This window comes from Monosiga brevicollis, genomic scaffold, assembly GCF_000002865.3.
Source record: "Monosiga brevicollis MX1 MONBRscaffold_3 genomic scaffold, whole genome shotgun sequence".
Lineage (NCBI taxonomy): Eukaryota > Choanoflagellata > Craspedida > Salpingoecidae > Monosiga > Monosiga brevicollis.
In genome coordinates this window covers 1901428-1922701 of record NW_001865040.1, presented here as the reverse complement: position 1 = coordinate 1922701, position 21274 = coordinate 1901428, and the positions used below count along the sequence as shown (strand labels likewise).

Here is a 21274-nt window from a genome sequence, read left to right as displayed (position 1 = left end):
AACAAGGGCGAAGGCAGTGAAGTTGGCGATTGCCTCATCGTAGCAACAGCAGGCGAAACGAGTGAGTGTGTTTTGACTCGATGCCCAAGACCCGCTCTTGAAAGAAAACATAAAAAAAATTTGATCAGATACGGTGGCGGTGGCGGCAGTGGCAGAGGGCTCCCTCGCGACCGACAGGCATGGAGTTGTGCAGGCAGAGGTGGGGATACATGGGAATGACCTTGATGATGATCCTTGGGCTGCTGGGCCCATGGACTGGCCCCACAGCAGCTGCCCCCTTGCCTCGCATCATGGCTCACCGCAACATTCAGATGATTCTCCACGGCCTGCTGGACCACGTCGACGTGGCTGCAGCCGAGGTACTGTCTCCGTTCACCGTTGGCTCTTTTTTTTATTTTCATAGTTGCACGCTTCCCAGCCCGGCATGATCATCGGTTTACATGTCCACTGCGATGCTCACAGGAGTCTCAAGGACAGCAGGCTGCCCAGGCCTATGCCACCTTCAATCAGCAGAAGTTTCGGTCCACGCTCGGACCCGACCGCTGCACCGCCGCAGACGTGGCGACTGAGGATTTGCAGCCTCTCTTTGAAGCCATGGATTGGAACCGTGATCAACGGCTCTTTCTCGATGAAGTGGTCGAATTTTTTGTTGCAGCCGTCAGCCGTGGGGCCGTTCAGATTGAGGACAATGCCCGGTGGCAATTTGACAAGCTTTGCCGCCGTGCTGGTCGCGAGTCGCTACGCCTGGAGGACTTGGAGGGCTTTCGGCACCCCGCCAACCTTGACGACAATCTACAAACCATCATTTTTGAGCAAAGCGATGTCAACGCGGACGGCGCACTGTCCAGCGAGGAATTTATGCACTTTTATGCCCCCGAGTTCAACATGCTTGTGCTAGCTCGCCATGCCGGTCAATTACTCGACACAATGGACCGCGACGGCGATCGCCGCCTTTCCCAGGCTGAATTCCTCAACGGCACCATGATGGTGGAAGACGATGCCAGCAATCACTTTTCGGCCCAAGCCTTTGATCACCGGTCTGCACGCGCCCGCCTTACTCCGTTCAACTCGAAAGCAGGAAGGACTGACCGCGTCCTTGACTCTCTGTAGCTCGGAGGAACAGGAGCGCATTCGCGAATTCAATGCCAATTTGGATGTGGTCAGCTCTGTCCCCCGCGTTTGCCATTGCCGTTGTGCTTGCCGTTTTCTGCGACTTCCTCTCCCCAGTTTTCGTGTGTTCTTTGACAAAGTTCAACGTGCCTCGGGCCGTGCTCACCTGGTGAGGTATCGACTGCGTGTGAGCTTTGCGCAGAACAAGGACGGCGTGTTGGACACGAGCGAGATTATGGCCATTGCCGACTTGCGCCATTTCCTCCACTGCGTCAATGAGGTTTGCAGTGGTTGCCTCATCGTCCATGGTTTTTGGCAGCACCGCAGTCTCGAGCACCTCCCTTCACCCGAGCCATCAACAATAGGCCTACATTGTGTTTCGGGCATGCGATGCCAATGGAGACCACGAGTTATCTCAAGCTGAGACGATGGAGTGTTGCCAAGCCCTGAGTCGTGTGCGGTATGATTCGCTGCCACTGCACATCGTCTGGTTTCTGCTGCCCTGGGCTGACGTGGTGGGGTACATGACTGCATGGACAATTGTGCAGTTCACTCAAGCTAGAGCAAGAAATCCACACAGACTTGCAGGACGTCTACGGTAAAATGAAACGTCGCATCCGCCGCCTTCTGCGCAACACTTTTCACGACGAGCTGTAGCCTGGCTTCGGGTCCTTTCAAACACGCCGTGGGGAACGCCAAATCAATTGCAGCTTTTAGCAGCCAATCCTGACCATCATGACAACCTGGAAAACATAATTGAAATAGAAAAGCAGGAGCCTATCCTTTGAAATTATTACCGCCACGAACGCCATCGCGCACGCAACACTTCTATTGGAGCTTATCGAGCACAGGTCGGACAACACGGAAACATTCAAAAAGCCAGCTGAGTCAAAGACCCAGCATCTTAATAAGGAAGCGACAGGCTTTGCACAAGTTGGGACAGATCAGCGCTGCCCGCGTGCTCGGAGATGAGGTAGGCATTGGCCTGCCGAATGGCGGTGGTGACAAAGTCCAGCAAATGACCTGATTCATCAGGGCGCGTGCTGCCCCGACCCAGCATGTACTTGCATCGAAGTACCAGCACAAACCCCAAAAGGGTCATGGCGTCGTAGCCAAAGACGATTACCAGCTCCATCACCACGGCAGCCAGCTCGCGCTGGATGCTACTCGGGTCCTCAAAGAGCAGCAGCTCGCACACAAGCTGCACAATATCCTAGAGAGCAGCGTCGTGCAAAAGGCTGTCACGGAGCCGGTCTGGAGAGAGCAGCAGAAGTGGCACTACAGCATGATGGGCACCATTACCAGCGGCGAGGCTCACTCACCTTGGCAAACCAAGGCTCGCCAGAGCGCGAGGCCATTAAACCATATGCATCGTTTTCCCGCATGAATCGATCAATCTGTCATGGTGCGGCGAACATTAGCCAAGGCGTAGAGATCTGTGTGAGCGATGTGACCCACCTCTTCGCGAAAGAGAGCCAGCTTGCGGCCTTCGCTCACGTTCAAGACCATGGCTGTCGCCACGCCCAAGATCTCGGCGTGTAAATCTATTGCGCCCGAGGGCGCCAGGGTGCACCATGTTCGTGAAGTGACAATCCCTTGCCCAGCACATTCGCCACAGGCTGAAACCGTCCAATGGAGGCCTCACCTTCAAGCATAACATCTGGAAGGTTCTGGCTCAAGAGACCAAGATCCGCAGAGATACCCGACTCGGCCCAAGCACGGCCGATAGCAAGGGCCTCTTGATAGAGTTGCAGCACCTGGTCGGGATTGGCCATGACGCGGTGCGACTGACCCGTCCAGCCAGCAGCACGAGCCAGATGGCAGTGCGAAACCAAAAGGATTACAAGCAATCCTGGCCAACGGCACAAGCCACGAACCACAGGCTTGACCCCTACTTCCTTCCGCCTCTTCGCAGCGACAGAGACCAACGCCCCGAGCCCCAAAGAAGTGAACCTGGAGCAAATAAATTGCACAAACAAGGAAAAAGGAGAGAGAAGCGCGAGAGAGAGAGAGAGCTGAAAGAAACAAAGGAAGAACGTTCTCGCCAATTCAAATTCTCTCTCTCTCTCTCTCTCTCTCTCTCAGTCTCTCTCTCTCTCTCCCCTCCCACGCACCGGCCCCACGCACATGATTGCTGTCATCCCAGAATCCCGCATTTACGTGTGTATTATCGGGGTTGGCGCGGAAATTCAAACCTCTCTCTCTCTCTCTTGGTGTGTTTGTCAGGTTCTCCCACTGCATGCAGCGTCTTGATGCCAGCGATGGCATTTTGAGACTTGATGCACAAGACACGGTGGTTGAGAGGACGCTATTGTTGAAAGTGGATTTGCACCGGCAGACGTGGAGACCTCTAGGATGAGCCGAGTTTGGCATCGAGCTCGGCGATCCGCTGGTGATGATCAGGCGCGACGACGGGCGTTAGCCCTCGTTGGTGACTCGAGCTCGACAGAGCAGGCCCACCAACAATCCTTGGCAGGCTCGCCCCAGCCGGCTCGCCCACGGCGCTCAAGCCGCTTGAGCGGTTTTCGGCAAAGTGCACGATCTGTTTTGCCCCTAAACACCACAGAGCAGCCCGAGCGCGATGAAAACGTCAAGACTTTGCAAACACCTCAAAAGGACCCGGACGATACATGCATCCACCAGGTCACACATCGTCGCGTTGAGTCAGAATTGACGTCGCAAATTCTCACGCATTCTGTTTTGTCTGGTTGCTGGTGCCTACTCCACACAGCTAACCGATGGCGTTGTCACCCCAAAGCGTGTTATGAACAGCGGGAGCCGTTGTCGATCGAGGGGATCAAGCAAGCGTGCTCGTCTGTCCCACACCCAGCGCCTGCGGGATCAGGTTTGACCTTGCTGCTTTCGGTCAAAATGCCATCATGCTGCAAGCTTGAGCGGAGAGCCGCCTCAAATCAAAATCTTATCATATTATTGTTGTCCCGCATGCCCGTTGCCCTTGAACAAAGCTAGAGGAACGCACGCTCTGCGGCACCCTAAATAGAGCCTTGGTGGCAGACCTCGAGCTTAAGATTGGTCACTTGGAGGAGCGCGTCAACAGCTTGCTTCGCGCCAATGCAGACCTTCAGCAGCAAGCCAGCCGCTGCCGCTGTCATCTACAAGAAACAAAAGCTACTCTGGGCGTGCCCACAGCCATAACCCTGCTTCACGAACAAGTTAACACTTTGCAGCGTGAGCGCGAGGTTCAGCGCGCTGCCACAAGTCAACGCGCTGAGCAACTTCAACAACAAGTTTTCGACGCCCTCGACGAAGCCAGGTTGGTGCGCATTCAAATAAATGGTTGATCCACTCCGTCAGATTTGGCCCTGTGTTAGAGAGGCACTATAGAACTCATCATCTTTCCCTTTGCTCATCGACTGCCATCAGGGAAATGCGCAACGCCAACCTCGCTATGCGCCGCATTTTGATGCAAACAGACCCAGCTGTCTTCGATCGTGTCATGCTACAACTGGCCACCTCACCGACCCGGCTCATCAACAACAGCCAAAACCTTGTCAAGTAGAATTTCAATATTGATTTTTTTTTGTTAGAGAATCCTAGCAGACAGCTGCCCCATGATTACCAAAGGAGTGGTTGACAACTGACGGGCCACACAAACGAACAACACTGCGTCGGCTGTACCAAACAGACCCCCGAAGGAAAAGAAGGCATGAAGTGCTATACAGTTCTCCATGGCTGTTTTGAAAGGTAAGGTAGAAAAACAAAGCTTTGCTTTACTCATCCTCCATGAACGAGGTGAGAAATCAGAGCGCATCAAACATGTGTTTACTACATGTTGGCTGAGCCGCCGAAAATGCCCGCAGCCATGGACGAAGACTGGCCATCCTCAGTGCCATCATCCTCAATGCCCTCTGCTAGGCCTTCCTCGGGAAGGCGGTACATCTTGAGCATGGGCTAAAAAAGACAAGACAAAAGCAGCAATGAAAAAAAACAAGCATGCCAATGAGTCCGAGGCGAGCGCACGTGAAAATCTATGCTTGCCGGGGGGAGTTCTACACGACGCAGACAAAGACATGCAAGCAATCTCGACACACCTCTCCGGGGTCCTTCATGAGGACGTATTGACCATCGCCGTGCTTTTGCAGGCGCACAATCATCGACTTGACGATGCCTTCAAGGGGGAAAAAAAAGGCGAACAAGCGCAAATGCGGTCACGTGAGGATTGGACGAAGATCCAGAACATCTGTCCATGGCCATTGGATAACAAAGATCACAGACTTACCCCAACCGTTGGCCATGTTGACGCCAATCTGTTCCGCAAACTTCTCCGTGCGGAAGGAGTCAACCTTGAGCAAGACGTGCTTGCGAGGCGAGGCCGGATTGGCACGCGAAACGTAGCCCAGGCGCATGGTGGAGTTGTTACCCAAAAGGCTGCAGATGGTCCATCGTGCAAGCTTGAAAGCGTTGTCCTTGAGCTGCGAGGCCAAAACGGCGGTTTTCTGCGAGGCCAACACAGTGCGCCAGTCGAGGGTCGTGCCCTTGCCCACGCGCTCCAGCAGCGTGTTGACTGAGCAGTACTCTGACTTGCCATCCTTGCCGGTGGCCATGGCATCATGCTGCGTGCGTGCCGCCAGCTGAATGCCAGATCCCAGATCCCAGACGCGGTACCGGTAGGCCACAGACATGTCAGCCTCCTCCTTGAAGTCGTGAGCAGACTTCATTTCCTTCTTGGGACCCTATAAGATATCAATCGGACATGGTGGGGATCAGCACGGTTTGTGATTAAGATTGAGCCGCCCTGAGAACCTGGCCACAATTCACAAAGCTGCGATAAAAGCAAGGGCGGGCAAAAATCTCTCCATCCTTGAGTGACCTACCGATTTGTTGACGGCAAAATCCTTGAACATCTGATTGACATGGGTAGCCTCCACGGAGAGGTTACCGGGCGCGTTGGGCGAGTCACCCTCATCGCTGGGCGGCTGGAAAGCAGTCTCGTCCACAGAAAGCATGTCAATGACGGCACCCGGGCGCTTGTCAAAGTAAATCTTGCCATCCTTTTTGGTGGCAACAATATCCCACGAGTAGTGGCTGCGGGTAGCGGCCATGAACGTAGCCAAGACGTCGTCCGTCGCAAACACGTTGGCACGGCCAATGCGATCAATCTTCTGGAGCACGGGATCTTCTGAAGCGGGCACACTGAAGGGGTCGTACTCTCCAGTAAAGTCCGGGGGGACCTCACTACACGTCATAATGCCAGGTGAGCACAATGCCAGGTGAGCAGGCATGGCGTCCATCAGTGGCAAGCAGTCGATTAAATCGGTCATGAGCGGCAACGATCGGCCAAAACTTACACAGGGCGCTTCGGCACAGTCTTCTCCTTGGCCTGGTCCAAGAAGTACAGTTCACCCGCCTTCTTATAGTCAGACACCTCGGGAATGGCGGTTTTGAACTTGGCAAACTTGGCAAATTCAATGTCCTCGAGAAGCTCCCAGCTGGGTCGGACATCGAGAGATGCCTCGAGCTTGCGGCTGATGTTGCGGTCGAAGCGGCGCTGGGCGGTCTGTCCCCACTTCTTTTGCAGCTTGCGCTCGAGTGCCCGACGATCGCGCTCGCGGTTCTTGTTGTATGCGAGTTGCTGAACGCCGCGGTTGGGATCTGTTCGGACGTGACGGCGGTTCTTGTTCTACACACACAAAGGAGAAAACAGCGTCAAGACAGGCACGAGTGAACGCCGAGCCATGGCATGTGACGCCAAAAGATGTGCTTCATAACAAGGATAAAAGGTGGTTTTGCAAAAGCATGACTCGAATGGAAGCAATCCAATGCAGTAAGCATCTGTGTTGCGCGAACATGCATTCCAGTCTTAAGGACTTCTGCGTAAGGGGGCGCGGCTCGGCTGAGCGACAACGATGAAATTGCTTCCACTGCTGCCACACTGCAGTCCCGAGACGGAACCACAGCCCTAAGCAGACTGATAAAACACCAGCCCGCCACAGGTCAACCGACGAACCCCCTCTCATGTGTACCAGAGTGTCTGGACGCCGGGAAAGTAGGGACAAAAAGCCCCCTGCAAAACAAATTGCAGGGGCTCTCCCGGCGTAATTCTCTCTGGATGAGCCATGCGTTTTACAGGGCTCGAAAACAAAAGCAATGCGAGACGAGCGGGAAACAAGCGGGGTATCTCCCACTTGTAGTGTGACGAGTGATGGGAGGCTTCTCGAGGTGTGTGCTGTGACGAGCGAGCATGCCTACCTGCCACTTCTTCTGGGTGCGGAAGGTGGGGCGGGCCTTGGCCGTGTCCACGAGGCGGAAGCTACTGTCATCGTCGTGGTAATAGGCAAAGGCTTCACCATCGCCGTAAATGCGGTTCGTGCGCGCTATTATACATAAAAGGTCAAGAATCAGAAGAAAGGGCCAGCAAGACACTTGAGTGAGCGCGATCATGAAGCGGATCATGACAACAAACGGGCAAGAGCACCAAGATGATCTGCCCAAGCAGCGCCTCATCCACCCTCTTGACACGACCGAGGGGCTCGACCGCACTGGCCAGGCCGCTCGCCGTTGAGGTGTCCGAAGAGGCGCGCATCTGAGCAAGGCGAGCAAGTGACGCACCAGCGCGGGGACCCATGCTGGAGACAAAGTCAGCAGCGGTGGCAATGCGATCCGTCTTGCGGAAGGGCTGATACGGGATGCCCTCAAACTTCTTGGGACCGCCCTCAGGGCCCCATCCAGCCTCGTTGATGTGGAGGTCACCGAGCGAGAAGGCCGCCATCGTGCTCGGTCGCTGTGGGTGGCGCGAGAAAGTGCTCACGACCGCAACGACAAGTGGTTCAAGCCGCGTGGCCTCATCACTATTACTTTCAGTGGAAAAACCTGGATAAGTTGATACAAATTTTCAACCATCAACTGGTGAAGCAAAACGTCAGACAAAATTATATGTCAGCATCGATTTGTGCACGGAACGTTGTGGGCACGAAAAAAACTCAAGAAAACGAAATCAGAAATCAGAAGTCGAACGAACAAAGATCAACAACAGACGGTTTAATAGGAGCGCTGATGACAAGCTGCTGTCCTAAAGGCTGGATGCACCAAGTGCAAGACAAGTCAAAAAAGAAAAGGGCAAGAAGGGTGGGAACGTGAATGAATGATACCCATGGTCGACGATTATTAGCTCCGTCGAGAGGGAGCGCTGGGCACAGTTCAACGAGGTGGACCTCGCAAAGTGTCTCGCGCCGCCATCGGATAGCTGGAGAGCAGGTGGGGCTAAACGTGAACGTCAAACGAGAGGAGATCGCCGATATCGCGGTCCAAAAAGTGTTGGGCCACGAGCCCGCTGTGTCCGGCCGCATTGGTTGCATAAACAAACCCAGCATAGCGCGAGCGCTGTGTGACACGCAACTGCTCCCCGGCATGGAAGGAGAGAAGATTGGGGTTGCGAGTCACGTGATCGCGCACGGCCACCACGTCAAGATCCGGCTGCACAAAGTTGTCCCAAACATATCCCTCATCGGCTTGCGCCAGCGCGAGCGCCGGGGCCTTGAGGGTAGGCCCAGCCTCAGGGGTGATGAGTGGGGGGGCCAACCATGGGCCGGGCTTGATGGGCGTTGAGCTCATTTGCGGTGACACTGAATCTAGTGCGGGAGGATTGAAAGTTGTTTTGATGGAGGCCGCACGTGGTGGCATTTTCGGTGACGCCCCCATAGCGCCGCGCACGGCGGTCAACCACTCCTTCTCAAAGCGTTGGTAGCCCGCATTGAAGTCAGAGCGCGAGTATCCCTGGCGGCGGCGTGCCCGAAGCATCAGAAAACTACACAATAGTCCCAGGAGAAGGGCTCCACCCACGCCCACTCCGATTCCAATGCCCAGGGTGGATGCACCGGATTTATCCCCTGATGTTGTGCCCGGTGCGGTCGGAATCGTTGCTGCAACCGGTGGTGTGGCTGTCGAGGCCAGCTCCAGTGTCAACGAGGGGTCGTTGCGAGCATCCGAGGCGTCGACTATAAACATCTGCCCAGAGGTTGTTTGCGCAAAGCCAGCCAGGGCCTCCAGCCTGTGAGTGAACGAGTGTAGCCACCAGGAAAGTGAGCCGCCTGACTAAAGCGCATCGAGACAGAACCGGGCACGGAGCATTTGGGCCACAGAATCAGAGGATGCAATCATACCCTAGCTGTCCAAACGATGCCACACGCTGGGCGTGGGCTGGTGACAACACGATTGCGCACGACGTGACGCCTGCTGTGATGTCGTTCATTCAGAGGCATTTGGACCGTGGTGAGCTGTGGATGTAACGATGCCAATGATTCTAGACTCGAATGAGGAGAAAAGAGACTGACCAGCCCGTCGCTGGTCGCGGGGTCGCACCAACCGCGCAGCGGTGAGGTGGAACAGCGTCAAAGACGGGTGATTCTAACATGTACAAGTTGAAAAGGAAAAAAAAAAAAAAAAAGGCGTGACCGCAACCGCCCAGCAGACGAAACAGAGCGGGCGTGTGGGTATCCACGTGAGAGATGGACAAAGCCGCAATGGACCATGCTCAAGAATCTGCAGCAAGAGCCTGCGCCCCCAAAACCAATGCATGCAACACACCGTATCAAACAACGCCAGACGGCTTGCATTGATTGACGACCATAAGACAGGCGGGTTCATCTGCAGCCAAAGCTGAGCCTGATCAGGGATATAGCGGAAGCTGATCCGTTGAGGTGAGCGCGTCGTGGCTTCAATTGTGCTGGGCACCGGGCTGAGAGTGCTTGGCGACAGTGTCGGGACCAAGGTGGGTCGCGACGCTGACGGAGACGGAGACGTCGTGGTTCTGCCACCATTGCCAGTGGAGGCGAAGCCGCTGGTCGAGTGGGTAGTCATTTCACTCCAACCCGACCCCGATCCGGCCCCTGATGAGTCCGAGGTATCATCATCAGCCAGGTCAGGGCGATCGTCGTCCCAATCGGCTTCACCCGAGCCCGAGGACTGGAAAGTGGGCAGCGGGGTGGGATAAAGGGCACCGTCGATCAAACTCCCGGTCGTATGGACCTGCGTAAACCGGACATGGGATGAGGGTCAGCAAAGTGACCATGAAAATCCCACAGCACAGATGGTAAAGGTGACAGGCACAGGGTTGCGTCAACCCAACGCTGGAGCAGACATGAATTGGGAGCTGGACCGTCGTCACGCACCTCTCGCACGCGCAGCGCCAGAAGAAGCAGCAACAACAAACTCGATGCCAGTGAGGTTTGAAAGAAGGAAGACATGTTGCCAAGCTTTAGAAAAATCAAGTTGAAGGCAGCAGACGCATGTGTGTGTGCGGCTGCGCTTCAGTTGATCGACTCAAAAAAAGCCGATGATCGCGAGCTACCAGCAGCGTCAGCAGCCGTGGGTGAGAGCGAAATGACCCCCTTCGGAGCTCGACGCCAGACGACTGCAGCAGTGCTCAGCTCAAGGATGTGCCACGCACTCCACACCCGCTAACATGCCCCGGGTCTTGACCAGCCTCCAAGCTGCAGACGGAGTTGGCTGGCGCTGGCTTGTGTGCGAAAAGCTGGAACGCACAACGTTCGTCCGGCAGCACCCTCGTTCCCAGCCTCGTGCAAAACCAGGTGACAGGGAGGCACTGTGCGCCACCAATGAACGAGGAGAACACTCGCCCTTGCTACTCTAAAAGAGCCAGAGGTGTCCGCAAAGTCGCCGCCCAGCGCACAAAGCTACTCGGGCACCGATCTTGACTGGTCTCGACCGTAAGCCCGAGACCATACAGAGGAGAAAGTGTGAGAGAGAAAAGGGCATCTTCACCGTTGCTTTCCACCTTTTTTTTTTTTTTTTTCATACACACACGCACATGCAGTAGCAGCGCTGCACCCAACGTCAGGATGGAGATTCGGTTGGTCTTCGTCGCGGTATGACTCTAGGTTGAGTCGTTGCGAATTTGAGCCAGGTGGTGCTGCTGTTGGTCCGGGTTGTCCGTGATCCCGCACCAAATTCGGACGAAGCTGGCAAAAGTTTGGTTTCTGAAAACCCCGCCACCCGCCATGATCTCGTTGGCACCATCCCAGCCGCACCAGCTCGCCGGATTCAAGCGCTTGGGCATTGCGCCGTGTCTCATCCTCGTCCGACCTTGGCCGTGCTTGAAACTCTGTCTTCATCAAAATTTTATTTTCAATCTCAAAATTCAAAAAAAGTTGTGAACATCAAGTTTTAGTGTTGAGTGAGAGGTTTATTTCTATGCTTTACTGCTATGGAGATGCGTCACCCTTGAAGAATAGGGCACCGCAACTCAATTTGCTTTGGCAGCTAGAGACTGTCGGCACGCGAGTGCGACAGAGTGAGGAACGGGCAGGCTCATCGTTAGAGTCGAGGCAGGAAAAAAAAAAGGATGGGTGTGCAAAGACGACGGGTTATGCTCGGGAGGTCGATGTGGCCGTTGGAGCGGATCCGTCAGTGCGTGGCTGTGAGTTGGACATGTGGGATAGCCAAGGCTTGTCGTAGTCGCGACGGGGGTTAGCAATGCTGCCGGTTGTTCCACTTGCTTGAGGATGCCCACCAGCTGCGCTTCGGTGCTCTTGTTGGCCTTGGGAGGGCGTATTTTGCATGCGAGTGCGGCGCTGCTGCTCGGGAGATGCAGCAGCGCCTGCCCGAATCCCATGGACCTGTTCGTGGCTAAAGGATGGGGGGGAGGTAGCCATCAGCATCCAATTGTTAGGCTCCCTACGCCAGTAGCTTCTCACAACGACACCAGTGTCCGGGCATCTCGCACCCGCGTGTGCACAAGTATGCTAACGAGCCCCACTGGATCGAGACAATTGCAGATACTTACTCTGCGAATGCGGCCGATGACATCATGGGACGAGCTGGTAACTTGGCAAACGACCCACGCAAGATGCTTGCTGCACAAGTGCCCAGCGTGAGCCCCTGACACAGACATGCTCAGGCGGGGGGTACTCAGCCATACGCCGACTAACCCAGTTGCTGGTCAAAGTCCAGACGGTGCTCCGTGACGCTGGTAGACGCGTGCTCGGTCTCGGCCCCCAATGCAGCACCCGAACGTGTCTCTCGCGTCAAATCGCCCAGCGATAAGGGTGCAGCTGTCGCCATAGATGGCTCACTTACTGGCTCTGAACTGTGCACGGTCCTTTCTCGCATGCCACGTACCAGCATGAGACCGTCACCATTGCAAAGCCCAGGGCGAGCACTCGACTCAGTCTGGCACTCACCCAGAGGTCTGAATCTGCTGCAAGATCGTGCGGTAGCCGTGGTGGTGTGCATCAAGCTGTTGCTGCAGCTGACGTGCTAGGTGTGCATGACTGGTCACCACCTCTTGAGCGTGTGCTTTGTGGGTGTCTGCAGCCAGCTGCAGCTTGGCGCAACTGCATGATCGTGATTGTCGTCCGTCCATCAAGTACATGAGAAAGGCAGGCCATGGTCAGTTGTTCCTCGCTTGGCGATGGCCCTACCTGGCCTCGAGGCGCGCTACCAATTCATCGCGCTCGCGGATCGTCTGCGTAAAATCACGTCGCAAAGCCGCCTCCTCCTAAGTGCCCGATGATTGTCAGAGGCTGCCCCGTCAAAGAGTCTAGGGGGAGCCTGAGCTAAGGATCACAAGCTTACGCGGGAGAAATCATCTTGTTGTTTTTCCAGTTCTTGCTGATGGCGTTTGGTGATGGAGGTGAGCTGCTCTTGATGTGTTTCCAAGGCCTGCATTTCCGCCTGCGCGGCCTTGTCCTGTTGCTCTGCCAGACGGGTATGGAATTGGGCCTCGAGCTGAGCCCGCAGAGTCGCTGCCTGGGCCTCAAATTCGGCGGCGTGGCGCTCCTGCATCACCATCAGTTGATCAAGAGTGAGTGGTACAGTACCAACAGTCAACAAAGCGAAAAGAAAAGTCAAAGACTTTATGTACATCAAGTCTCCCAACCTCGGCTTGCGCCAGATCGTCCCGCAGCATCTCGGCTTCGCGTCGCGCAGCATTGCCATCCTGTGTCGCCCGCTGAAGATCACCTTCCAGGCGCACAACTTTGTTCTGTGGCCGAGCAGTGCACAAGGCCGGCAATTTCAGCAAAAAAAAACCCCCCGCAACAGCACGAAACGTGGCAGTTTTTTAGCTTTTTTTCCTTTTTTTTTTCTTTTTCTTTCATTCCAGAAAATCTAGGCTCAAAAAGCTGTGGGGCTTGTTCAATAGCTCGTGATTACACCAGCCGCACCTCTGCATCTTCCATGTCGCGCCTCAGACGGTCCACCTCAGCCTTGAGTTGTTGCCGTTCACCCTGCGCTGTGTTTTGAAAGGTCTCTAATTCGGCTTGTACCTGTCCAGCCATGCAGACGAGGTAGTGAGCTCGTTGTGTGCAGCCTCAAGGCCGAGGCTCATCCAGCCGAGTAGGCAACAGCCATTGTGAGGAAGGGACCACCCAAAACAGTCATGCCAACCTGATTGGTCGTGGACTCCCACTGCAGACGCTCCTTGCGCAAGGTGATTTGAAAGCTATCTACCTCCTAAGGAATGACACACGAAAGCAAATGTGTTTTGACGCCAAGGTAATAGCACATAGACCGCAGCTGCTGAAAGGGCTTGCCTCCCAAAATGCTGTTTGACAAATTCAAGCTCTACCTGAGAGAGATTATCATTCCGACTCTGCAAGTGCTCGCAGCGTGCACGCAACGCATCACCCTGCTGTTGCTCACGCGACAGCTATATTGATCCCCGCACGCCGTTCCACCCCAGTCATGAGAAATGGCCGAGCAAAAAATGCCAATGCAGTCCCACGCGAAATGAACGGGGTGTCGAGAGCGGGGCCGTAGCAAAGGGCTCACCTGCTGGCGCATGCTCTTAATCTCGTCTTGCAAGCTACTGACTCGATCTTCGAGAGCCTCACGCTCGTGCAACCAATGTTGGCGCTCAGTTGACATGGCACTGACGGCTTCGCTAAGCTCACCCTCAAAGTGCACGATGGACTCTGATCGAAGGTTGGCCTGGTGCTTGAGCGTGGCATTTTCGTTGAGGAGTGCCTGCAACTGATGTATCTGCTCGGGCAATTGAGACAAACCGGCAGTCAAGGGCACCCAAATAGCAGAGCAAGCAAGGCAAGGCTCGATGCACGAAGGGCAAGTCATCAGAAACTTGAGGCCAGCCGACTGAGTCCTTGACAGCACAGGCATCGACGTACGAGTTCAGTCTCTTTGACACGCCACTGCTGGCGCTCGTGTTCAAATACTTTAAACGAGCGATCGAGTTCCTCGCGCGTCTAAGGGAGGCGGGATTCGGTTAGACATGGCAACAGCCACACGCACATACGCAAACAGATTGGCAAGCATCAGCATCGCCGGCCTGTGCACGAGCAAGGGGTGGCGAGATGGAGGGCAATGCGTACAATGTCGTCGGCATGGGACTGTTTTAGTAGTCAAAGAGTGTGAAGCCAAATGCGAAGGTGGCGTCGGGTGGTCATTGGCCATGAGGTAAGGCAGAGGCAAGACAGACAAATGGTTGCTGAGTTTCCCACTGACAAACATACGAAGGCAAGCAAAACAGATTGATCGATATTGACACTTGAGCGATGCAATCGAGCCTCTACGTACATTGTCGGCCCGAAGTTGACGCAACTGAAGGCGGATACGGCTCAGTTCATCGTAGGACTCGGAAGTGGTATTCTGCCAGGTGTGGTGGTGTGTGTCATGTATGCGGGTGGTTGCGTTGATGTGCCGCGTGCTGTTCTGCACGTTGTTGACCGTCGTGGCAGGCATGGCAGGAGCAATGCCAGCTGCGGGAGTCGAAAAGCGATCAGCATCAAGGTTGACCTGTGCAGATCATCGCCACAAAAGAGCGGTCAACAGCAGAAGGAAGGGCGAGGACAACGATGAGAGAGTCTTGAATGAATCGAGCATCGTCTTGAGGGAGGCGAGCAGGGGGCGACGCCGGAGGGGAGCGACGCGAACCGAGGACGGAGCCGCTTCCGGACGATGGTCGGTAGTGGACTGGTGAACAGAAATGTGGGCGAGACGTCGCAGCCTCTCCTCAAAGGTGCGCCGAACAGCATCACCATCACCAAGGTTGGAGATTTTTTGCTGACCGCCCCCGATGGCATGGGCACTATCAGCGGTCGTTGAGGTGACTGGTCGGCGAGGCGAGGACGTCCACACGCCCCGGCTCGCGCCTCCACTGTCCGCTGATCTTTGCGAAGGGGCCGCGAGACCAGTCACTGAAAGTGACACGGGGTCAGGCGAATCCAGCGGCGGTGAATCAGCCATGGCTCACCAATCCCAACCCAGTACAAACAGCCACACTGAGCAGACAGGAAGTCGGGGGGTCACGGGTGCCGATCCCCAGAGAAGCGCGCGCCGCGAGAGTGTGTGTGTGTGTGTGCTCTTGTGACCGTTGAGCCCAAAAGAATCTGATGCTGCGAGATGTAAAATACTTAAGTGTATTTGTCAGACAGATTTGGCAAGGCAGTGTTCCTGTTTTTTTTTTTTTTTTTTTTTCCATCTCTCGTCATGACAGCAGGGCGTGTGGTGGGTCGGGCACTGGCCGGCGTGGCGGCGCTGGGCTCGGCAGCGTTGGTGACGGGAGGTTTGAGCCCCGTCTTGAATTGGTACAATGAGCAGAGCATCCGCGGTCAACTGGGAGCGCACATTTACGCCTGGACATGGATGCGGGAGCGGCGTCTCGGCATGAAGGTACAGCCACTGCGTGATGAACTGGTGCTCGAACTGCGTGCCATGGCACAACGACTGGGTTTGCATAGCTTGGAGCAATTGCACGTGGCTGTGGTTCCGCATCGCACAGGCTTTTTCGCAGCTTCGGCGGGCTCGTTTTGGTTTGGCGAGCATCAGTACCTGGTTATTCCCGAGTCACTCGTGCTCAACTACACGCTGAGCCGAGTGCGTGTCGAGGATCCCTTTGAGTCGACCGACGCAGCCCTGGCCCCCTTTCACCCGGATGCGTACTACAACACGGTGCTGCAACCACCTGATCGTTACGTTCTGGCGCACGAAATGGCCCACCTGGCTTGCAACCACCATATTAAGCGGCAGGGCCTGCAGTTACTTTTAGGTGGCTTGCTGGTGGCAGTGGCGCCCCTCTTGCGCTTTGGACTCGGCTTGCGCGTGGGCGTGGCTGGTTTGGCGCCCGTCCTGGGCCTGCCAGGTGCCTTTTTCAGTCTGCAAGCCTACGCTCGACGTCAGGAGCTCGAGGCCGATCAAATGGCGGCAGCAGCGGGTTATGGCCATGGGGCGCTGCAGTTTTGGGCCGAGCAGCTGGCCGACCCAGCGGTACAGGCCCAAAACGCAGCGTTTGAGCCGATGCTAGCACACCCCATCCCTCTTCATCGCTTCTTGGCCCTTCGAGCCCAAATGGAGAGCACTGTGGCATCATTAGACCGAGGCTGAGGGCGCCTCGAGCTGAAGAAGCACAAGCCCCCGCCCTTCCCCTCGACAAGGACCTGGCGTCTGAGACGCACTCTTGCAGGGGGACGCAACCTTTTTGTGCCATGACATTGTACCTGTAGTGCTGGGCCGTGTTGTTTTTTCGGCTGCAATTTTATTCTGACATTACGACAAACCCGTCTGACATCTCAAGCCGAAGAGGAGGAGTCTTTCACATGCATGCGCAAAGGGACGAAAACATACACACACACACACACACACATCTCTTTTGTGTGTTGCTGCAAACCAGTCATCAGGATTCAGCATCAACTGCAAAAACTTTTTCGTGTGCCAGTGACAGAAACCAACCACAAGCTAAACCCCTTCAGGTACCTCTCTCTCTGTCTCTCTCGCTCTCGCTCTCTCTCTCCTCTCTCTCGCTCTCTCTCTCTCTCTCTCTGTCTGTAATGGGCCCCCTACGGGATGAACCCGCTGTGATGGGTCTCAAAATGCTGCTGCCTTTGTGTTGGACATGTAAAGGTCGGCTCTGCAGTTTCTTGCTCATTTGTTCGCTCACTTTTTTTCTGCTACACGTGCTTTTGCTTTTTTTTTTGGTTGCTCTCGCCTTTTCTGCGTCTCTGCGGACTCTTTGATTGATTCGTGCTTGAGCAGGTCTGCTCAGGGTTTTTTGGCAGCCCGTTTGTGGTTAGAAGCGCCCCTTGCTGCCACCTGACGCCCGCCTTACGCTTTGTTGTCCCAAACTACAGCATCAACGAACCGTCCGCCATGAGTGTTGCGAATACGCCCGTGCCCGCCGCCGAGGCTGCGGCCGCGGCCCCCAGTGACACCCTGATTGCTGTCAAAAATTTTGCCGCCGGATCGGTCAGTGCCCCTTCCCTTCTCCTGCACACTCGACCCCGTCCAAAGAGAGTGTCCCAGCCAGGCAAGACCAGAAAGACATTGGCGGAATAAAATAAGATCGAAGAAGCAGATTTTTGTCCAGTTGACAAGCAGACAGAGCAGATCGCTTGTCTGCCAGCCACGCACACCAAACTCAAATGCTTGCCTACAATTCTCAGGTGGCCGGTTTTGCCTGCAAACTCGTTGAGTTTCCCTTTGATACCGTCAAAGTCATGCTGCAAACCCAAGGCGTATGTCCCGTGTCCAAAGCCCCAACGCAATGATCCGCTTCAGCCTCGTGCTACACTCACTCCTCCGCATGGCTCTCGTTTTGCAGAAACGCTTCAGCGGGCCGATCGACTGCATCAAGACCACCATCGCTCACAAGGGTGTCTTTTCGCTCTATCGCGTACGTTCTCTCTGCTCCGTGATCCCGCGGGCCTTAAACCCGCTCCCCCTTGTCATGAGCACGACCTCACTTTTCACATGCGTACTCTGGGCACCTCTCCATGAATGGCTCTGCTCCTAGGGCTTGACCACGCCCCTGCTGGGCTCCATGGCCGAAAATGCCGTGCTCTTCTCGAGCTACAAAACCACTGTCGCCAAGCTGGACCGCAACGGCATGGCCGATGGCATCTTTCGTTCGGCACTCGGCGGCTTGGCAGCCGGTATCGGTGTCTCTTTTGTTCTCACCCCAGTGGAACTCATCAAGTGCAAGCTCCAGGTGCGTTGCAGTGCCCACTAATGCCTTACTTCGACACCATGCACCAAACCGGATACCACAAGTCGGGATGAACACCAGCGTCGACTCACCATTCTGCATGTGTGCGGGTTCCAGATTCAATCAGTTCCTGGAAATCCGCAAATTTACCGCGGCCCTTGGCATTGTATCACCCAGGTGAAAGTGCACTACGTTGCCCTCATCAGGCACTCTCCCCACACCCATTTCAGTGCTCACCCGCCAATTCAAACACTTGATGTAGACGGTGCGCACTGAAGGCGTCATCGGCGGCCTCTACCGAGGTCATCTGGCCACACTCATGCGTGAGGCTCCTGGCAACATGGCCTGGTACACCGTCTATGAGACACTGTGCCGTGTATGTTGCATTGGCTCCCCGCGGGCGGGCACATCCTACCTTTGCTCGTCTTACCCTTGCTGCTCTCACACCCGCAATGCAATGCTGCGTTGTTCACCATAGTATTTCACGCCCGAAGGCAAAACGCGCGATGACATCCCAGGCTGGAAGGTTGCGGTAAGCTCTTTGTCTGACGGCTGCAAACGACCTATCGACGCCGCCTCTCACACCAATCTCGTACCCCTTCTTTGTGTACCAACCAATCATCGCTTCGAACCCGATTTTGCTCAATAGATGGCTGGTGGCATGAGTGGCATGGCCTATTGGACGGCGTTTTATCCTGCTGATACGGTTCGTCGTGGTCTGCCATCTCTTTCGAGAGCTTCCGCCGCGCAATGCTCTCGTTGTTTCGCGTGTGCATCTGATCTGGTGGTTTGCTTGATCTTGTTTCGCCTGACCCCCGGCCATGGTTGATTTTGTTGACAGGTCAAATCTCAGCAGCAGACCAACCCTGCCATCCGTGGCCAAGGGTTTGGAACCGTCTTTATGCACATTCTCCGCACAGAAGGAGCGCGTGGCCTTTACAAGGTGCGCTTGACGCCTCCGCCTTGCGTTCCTTTTCTTTGCTTGATAAGCACGCATGCGTCGTAGCTTCACTTCCTTCATGCTTGCCCCTGATTTTCCCGTAGGGCTGGGCCATCACCGTGGGTCGCGCCATGCCTTCCAACGCTGTCCTCTTCTTTGTCTATGAGTTGGTGGCCAAGGTTCTGCGATAGGCTGCAAACAGGCGTGGCCGACCAAGTGTTTCAGCCCCTTGCCCGGTTTTTAGATGGTCAGCTTTGATGGGCGCACAAGACACCCATCTGTTTGTCCAAGGCGTGCACTTCCCCCATTGACGTTGATGCGCGCGTGTTTGGTAGTCGAGTGGTTTGAATGTTAGGGATGGCATTTTGTTGAGTCTTTGCACCTTTTTTATCTCCTGCTTCTCTTCTCCTATTTTTTCTTCAAGTCGAGTCGGGTCTTGAGTCTCGAGCGTAAATCTCAATCAAGCAGAAACGACCATGACACCCAATCTGCAAAAATTCATCGCGGCTGTAATCCCTTCACTTGTTGAGAAGCTTGAGAAGCGGTCAATCAGCTCTCATCACCTCAACCAAATTCCATGCAACATCTACAACTTCATCATCACCTTACTTGCCTGCAGGGAAAAAAAAAAATTAAACTAAGCCGTGAAAAACGCAAGATGCAAGTCGGCTGCGTGGCACCTGATGCCAAGCTGTGGCAAATTCTTGAAAAATATCTAGAATACTCGAATGCTCGACCACGGGCTTAAGGCTTCCAGAGCATGGACAGCGTTAAACAAATCAAAAGAAAGAACCAAAAAAAGAATCCAATAAAAAAAAAAAATTGTCAGGCTCCAGCACGTCTGGAGGCCGTCTTTGGGTTGCGAGGAAGCGCGTAGGTTTGAGGAAGCGTTTTGAGAGAGGTTTGAGAGACGTCCGTCGGAGCGGAGCGAAAGCTTTGGTGGTGTCTTGAGGTCAATTGAACCAGCTGCGGTCGGCAAGCATTCACAGTGACCAGACCAGGTGCACCGTTAGAATAGCTGTAGAGTCGCTCAATCCCGAGGATAGGGAAAGTCACAAGAGAGCAGAGCACACAGGAGAGCAAGGGGAAGACAGAATGGCAGAGGGCTTGACGTACCTGCGGTCGGCAAGCATTCACAGTGACCAGACCAGGTGCACCGTTAGAATAGCTGTAGAGTCGCTCAATCCCGAGGATAGGGAAAGTGCAACTCGTGCCCGACCGCAGGTGTCACAACAAAGGGAAACAACAGTAGCCACAAGCTTATTGCCCCAGGGCAGCTGCCCAGGCATCGTGGGGACCGCGTCACACGCGGTGTTTACTCATGTGACTGCCACGAGGAGGATCAAGCCCAGGGGGTCCAAAAGTAGGTGTCAATGTGTGAGGTCGTCGTAGCTATGGAATACCAATAGGAAGACCCATAGCGACCGATGCTGAGTGTGTGCGAAAGCAGTGGGAGTGTTCAAATGCGTGGAAGCACGGATTTGACGCTAACACCCCCCCTCGCCAGCCGGAGCCCCGATCCGGCGAGGATGGTTCAGAGACAAACGGAAGAAATGGCGAAGGCACGCTGAGAACAAAAAGGGAAACAAGGATGAGAGAAAAAAAATGCAAGTTTCATGATTCATGCAAGCACGCAAAATGGGGTACACTTGACCGTGTGAAACTCAGGTACGAGGGCGGGCAGCTTCGAACTCCTTGATGTAAAAATCGTGAAGGCTGGCCCTAGGTTCCCAGGTTGCCTCCTCCTTTGAGTAACCCATCCACTTGACGAGATACTCGATACGAGGACGGCCCGCACGGCCCTTGGGCCGCACAGTGCGCTTGTCGAGCAAAGTCTCGACTAGATAGTACTCGCCATATGAGTCACGAGAAACTGGAGCAGGACGGAAGTCCTCTGCTGCATTTGCCGGAAGGTGGTAACGGCGTAGATGCTCGATGTTGATAACTGGATGGGCGCGGACGTCGTTCGGCAGCTCAAGTCGATATGCATTCGCGCTCACGCGCTCGAGTACCTTGAATGGCCCAATGCAACGGGCGCCCAATTTCGAGGAGTGTGTGGCACGATCTGTGGGTGACCGCACCGCCTTGATGGAGACCACCACCCAGTCGCCGGGCTTGAACTCCACCATGTTGACCTTCCGGTCATAACGTTCAGCCGCCTCTTCCTGGCCGAGGGCCGTCACATCTGCAACGTACTGCCAAATGCTTTGGAGGCGCCGAAGTTCTGAGTCTGCATCGTTGTCGCCAAAGGCTGCCGCCTTAGGCTGAACTAATAGGGATGACGGTGTCACTGGATGTCGCCCAGTCGC

At 55.1% G+C, this 21274-nt stretch overlaps 6 protein-coding genes across 6 annotated transcripts; 2 read left to right on the top strand and 4 right to left on the bottom strand.

Moving 5' to 3' along the window:
• Positions 1-167: 167 nt before the first annotated feature.
• MONBRDRAFT_31310 (uncharacterized protein) lies at positions 168-1767 on the top strand (the record flags this gene model as incomplete). The annotated part of the gene is made up of 6 exons (XM_001743427.1): positions 168-359; positions 463-1037; positions 1111-1159; positions 1313-1390; positions 1476-1570; positions 1659-1767. The coding sequence occupies exons 1-6, from the start codon at positions 180-182 to the stop codon at positions 1765-1767; spliced, it is 1086 nt and encodes a 361-aa protein (XP_001743479.1). The 5' UTR covers positions 168-179.
• Positions 1768-1797: 30 nt separating this feature from the next.
• MONBRDRAFT_31309 (uncharacterized protein) lies at positions 1798-3378 on the bottom strand (the record flags this gene model as incomplete). The annotated part of the gene is made up of 6 exons (XM_001743102.1): positions 1798-2323; positions 2433-2507; positions 2569-2654; positions 2756-2962; positions 2988-3063; positions 3238-3378. The coding sequence occupies 6 exons, from the start codon at positions 3376-3378 to the stop codon at positions 2015-2017; spliced, it is 894 nt and encodes a 297-aa protein (XP_001743154.1). The 3' UTR covers positions 1798-2014.
• A 1250-nt stretch (positions 3379-4628) lies between these two features.
• On the bottom strand, positions 4629-7855 carry MONBRDRAFT_19728 (uncharacterized protein). The gene is made up of 7 exons (XM_001743101.1): positions 7681-7855; positions 7321-7445; positions 6420-6751; positions 5946-6306; positions 5351-5804; positions 5163-5239; positions 4629-5022 (listed from the first exon to the last, which is right to left on the bottom strand). The coding sequence occupies exons 1-7, from the start codon at positions 7838-7840 to the stop codon at positions 4897-4899; spliced, it is 1635 nt and encodes a 544-aa protein (XP_001743153.1). The 5' UTR covers positions 7841-7855; the 3' UTR covers positions 4629-4896.
• A 476-nt stretch (positions 7856-8331) lies between these two features.
• On the bottom strand, positions 8332-10313 carry MONBRDRAFT_5960 (uncharacterized protein; the record flags this gene model as incomplete). The annotated part of the gene is made up of 3 exons (XM_001743100.1): positions 8332-9075; positions 9655-10095; positions 10239-10313. The coding sequence occupies 3 exons, from the start codon at positions 10311-10313 to the stop codon at positions 8332-8334; spliced, it is 1260 nt and encodes a 419-aa protein (XP_001743152.1).
• Positions 10314-11453: 1140 nt separating this feature from the next.
• MONBRDRAFT_23096 (uncharacterized protein) lies at positions 11454-14787 on the bottom strand (the record flags this gene model as incomplete). The annotated part of the gene is made up of 12 exons (XM_001743099.1): positions 11454-11686; positions 12018-12175; positions 12270-12422; positions 12510-12586; positions 12664-12867; positions 12968-13072; positions 13254-13355; positions 13477-13542; positions 13658-13738; positions 13861-14070; positions 14214-14291; positions 14623-14787. The coding sequence occupies 12 exons, from the start codon at positions 14785-14787 to the stop codon at positions 11454-11456; spliced, it is 1632 nt and encodes a 543-aa protein (XP_001743151.1).
• A 747-nt stretch (positions 14788-15534) lies between these two features.
• MONBRDRAFT_35981 (uncharacterized protein) lies at positions 15535-19318 on the top strand (the record flags this gene model as incomplete). The annotated part of the gene is made up of 11 exons (XM_001743426.1): positions 15535-16311; positions 17077-17286; positions 17484-17555; positions 17642-17713; positions 17834-18028; positions 18143-18202; positions 18288-18401; positions 18504-18557; positions 18675-18731; positions 18867-18968; positions 19070-19318. The coding sequence occupies 11 exons, from the start codon at positions 15535-15537 to the stop codon at positions 19154-19156; spliced, it is 1800 nt and encodes a 599-aa protein (XP_001743478.1). The 3' UTR covers positions 19157-19318.
• Between the last annotated feature and the right edge of the window lie 1956 nt (positions 19319-21274).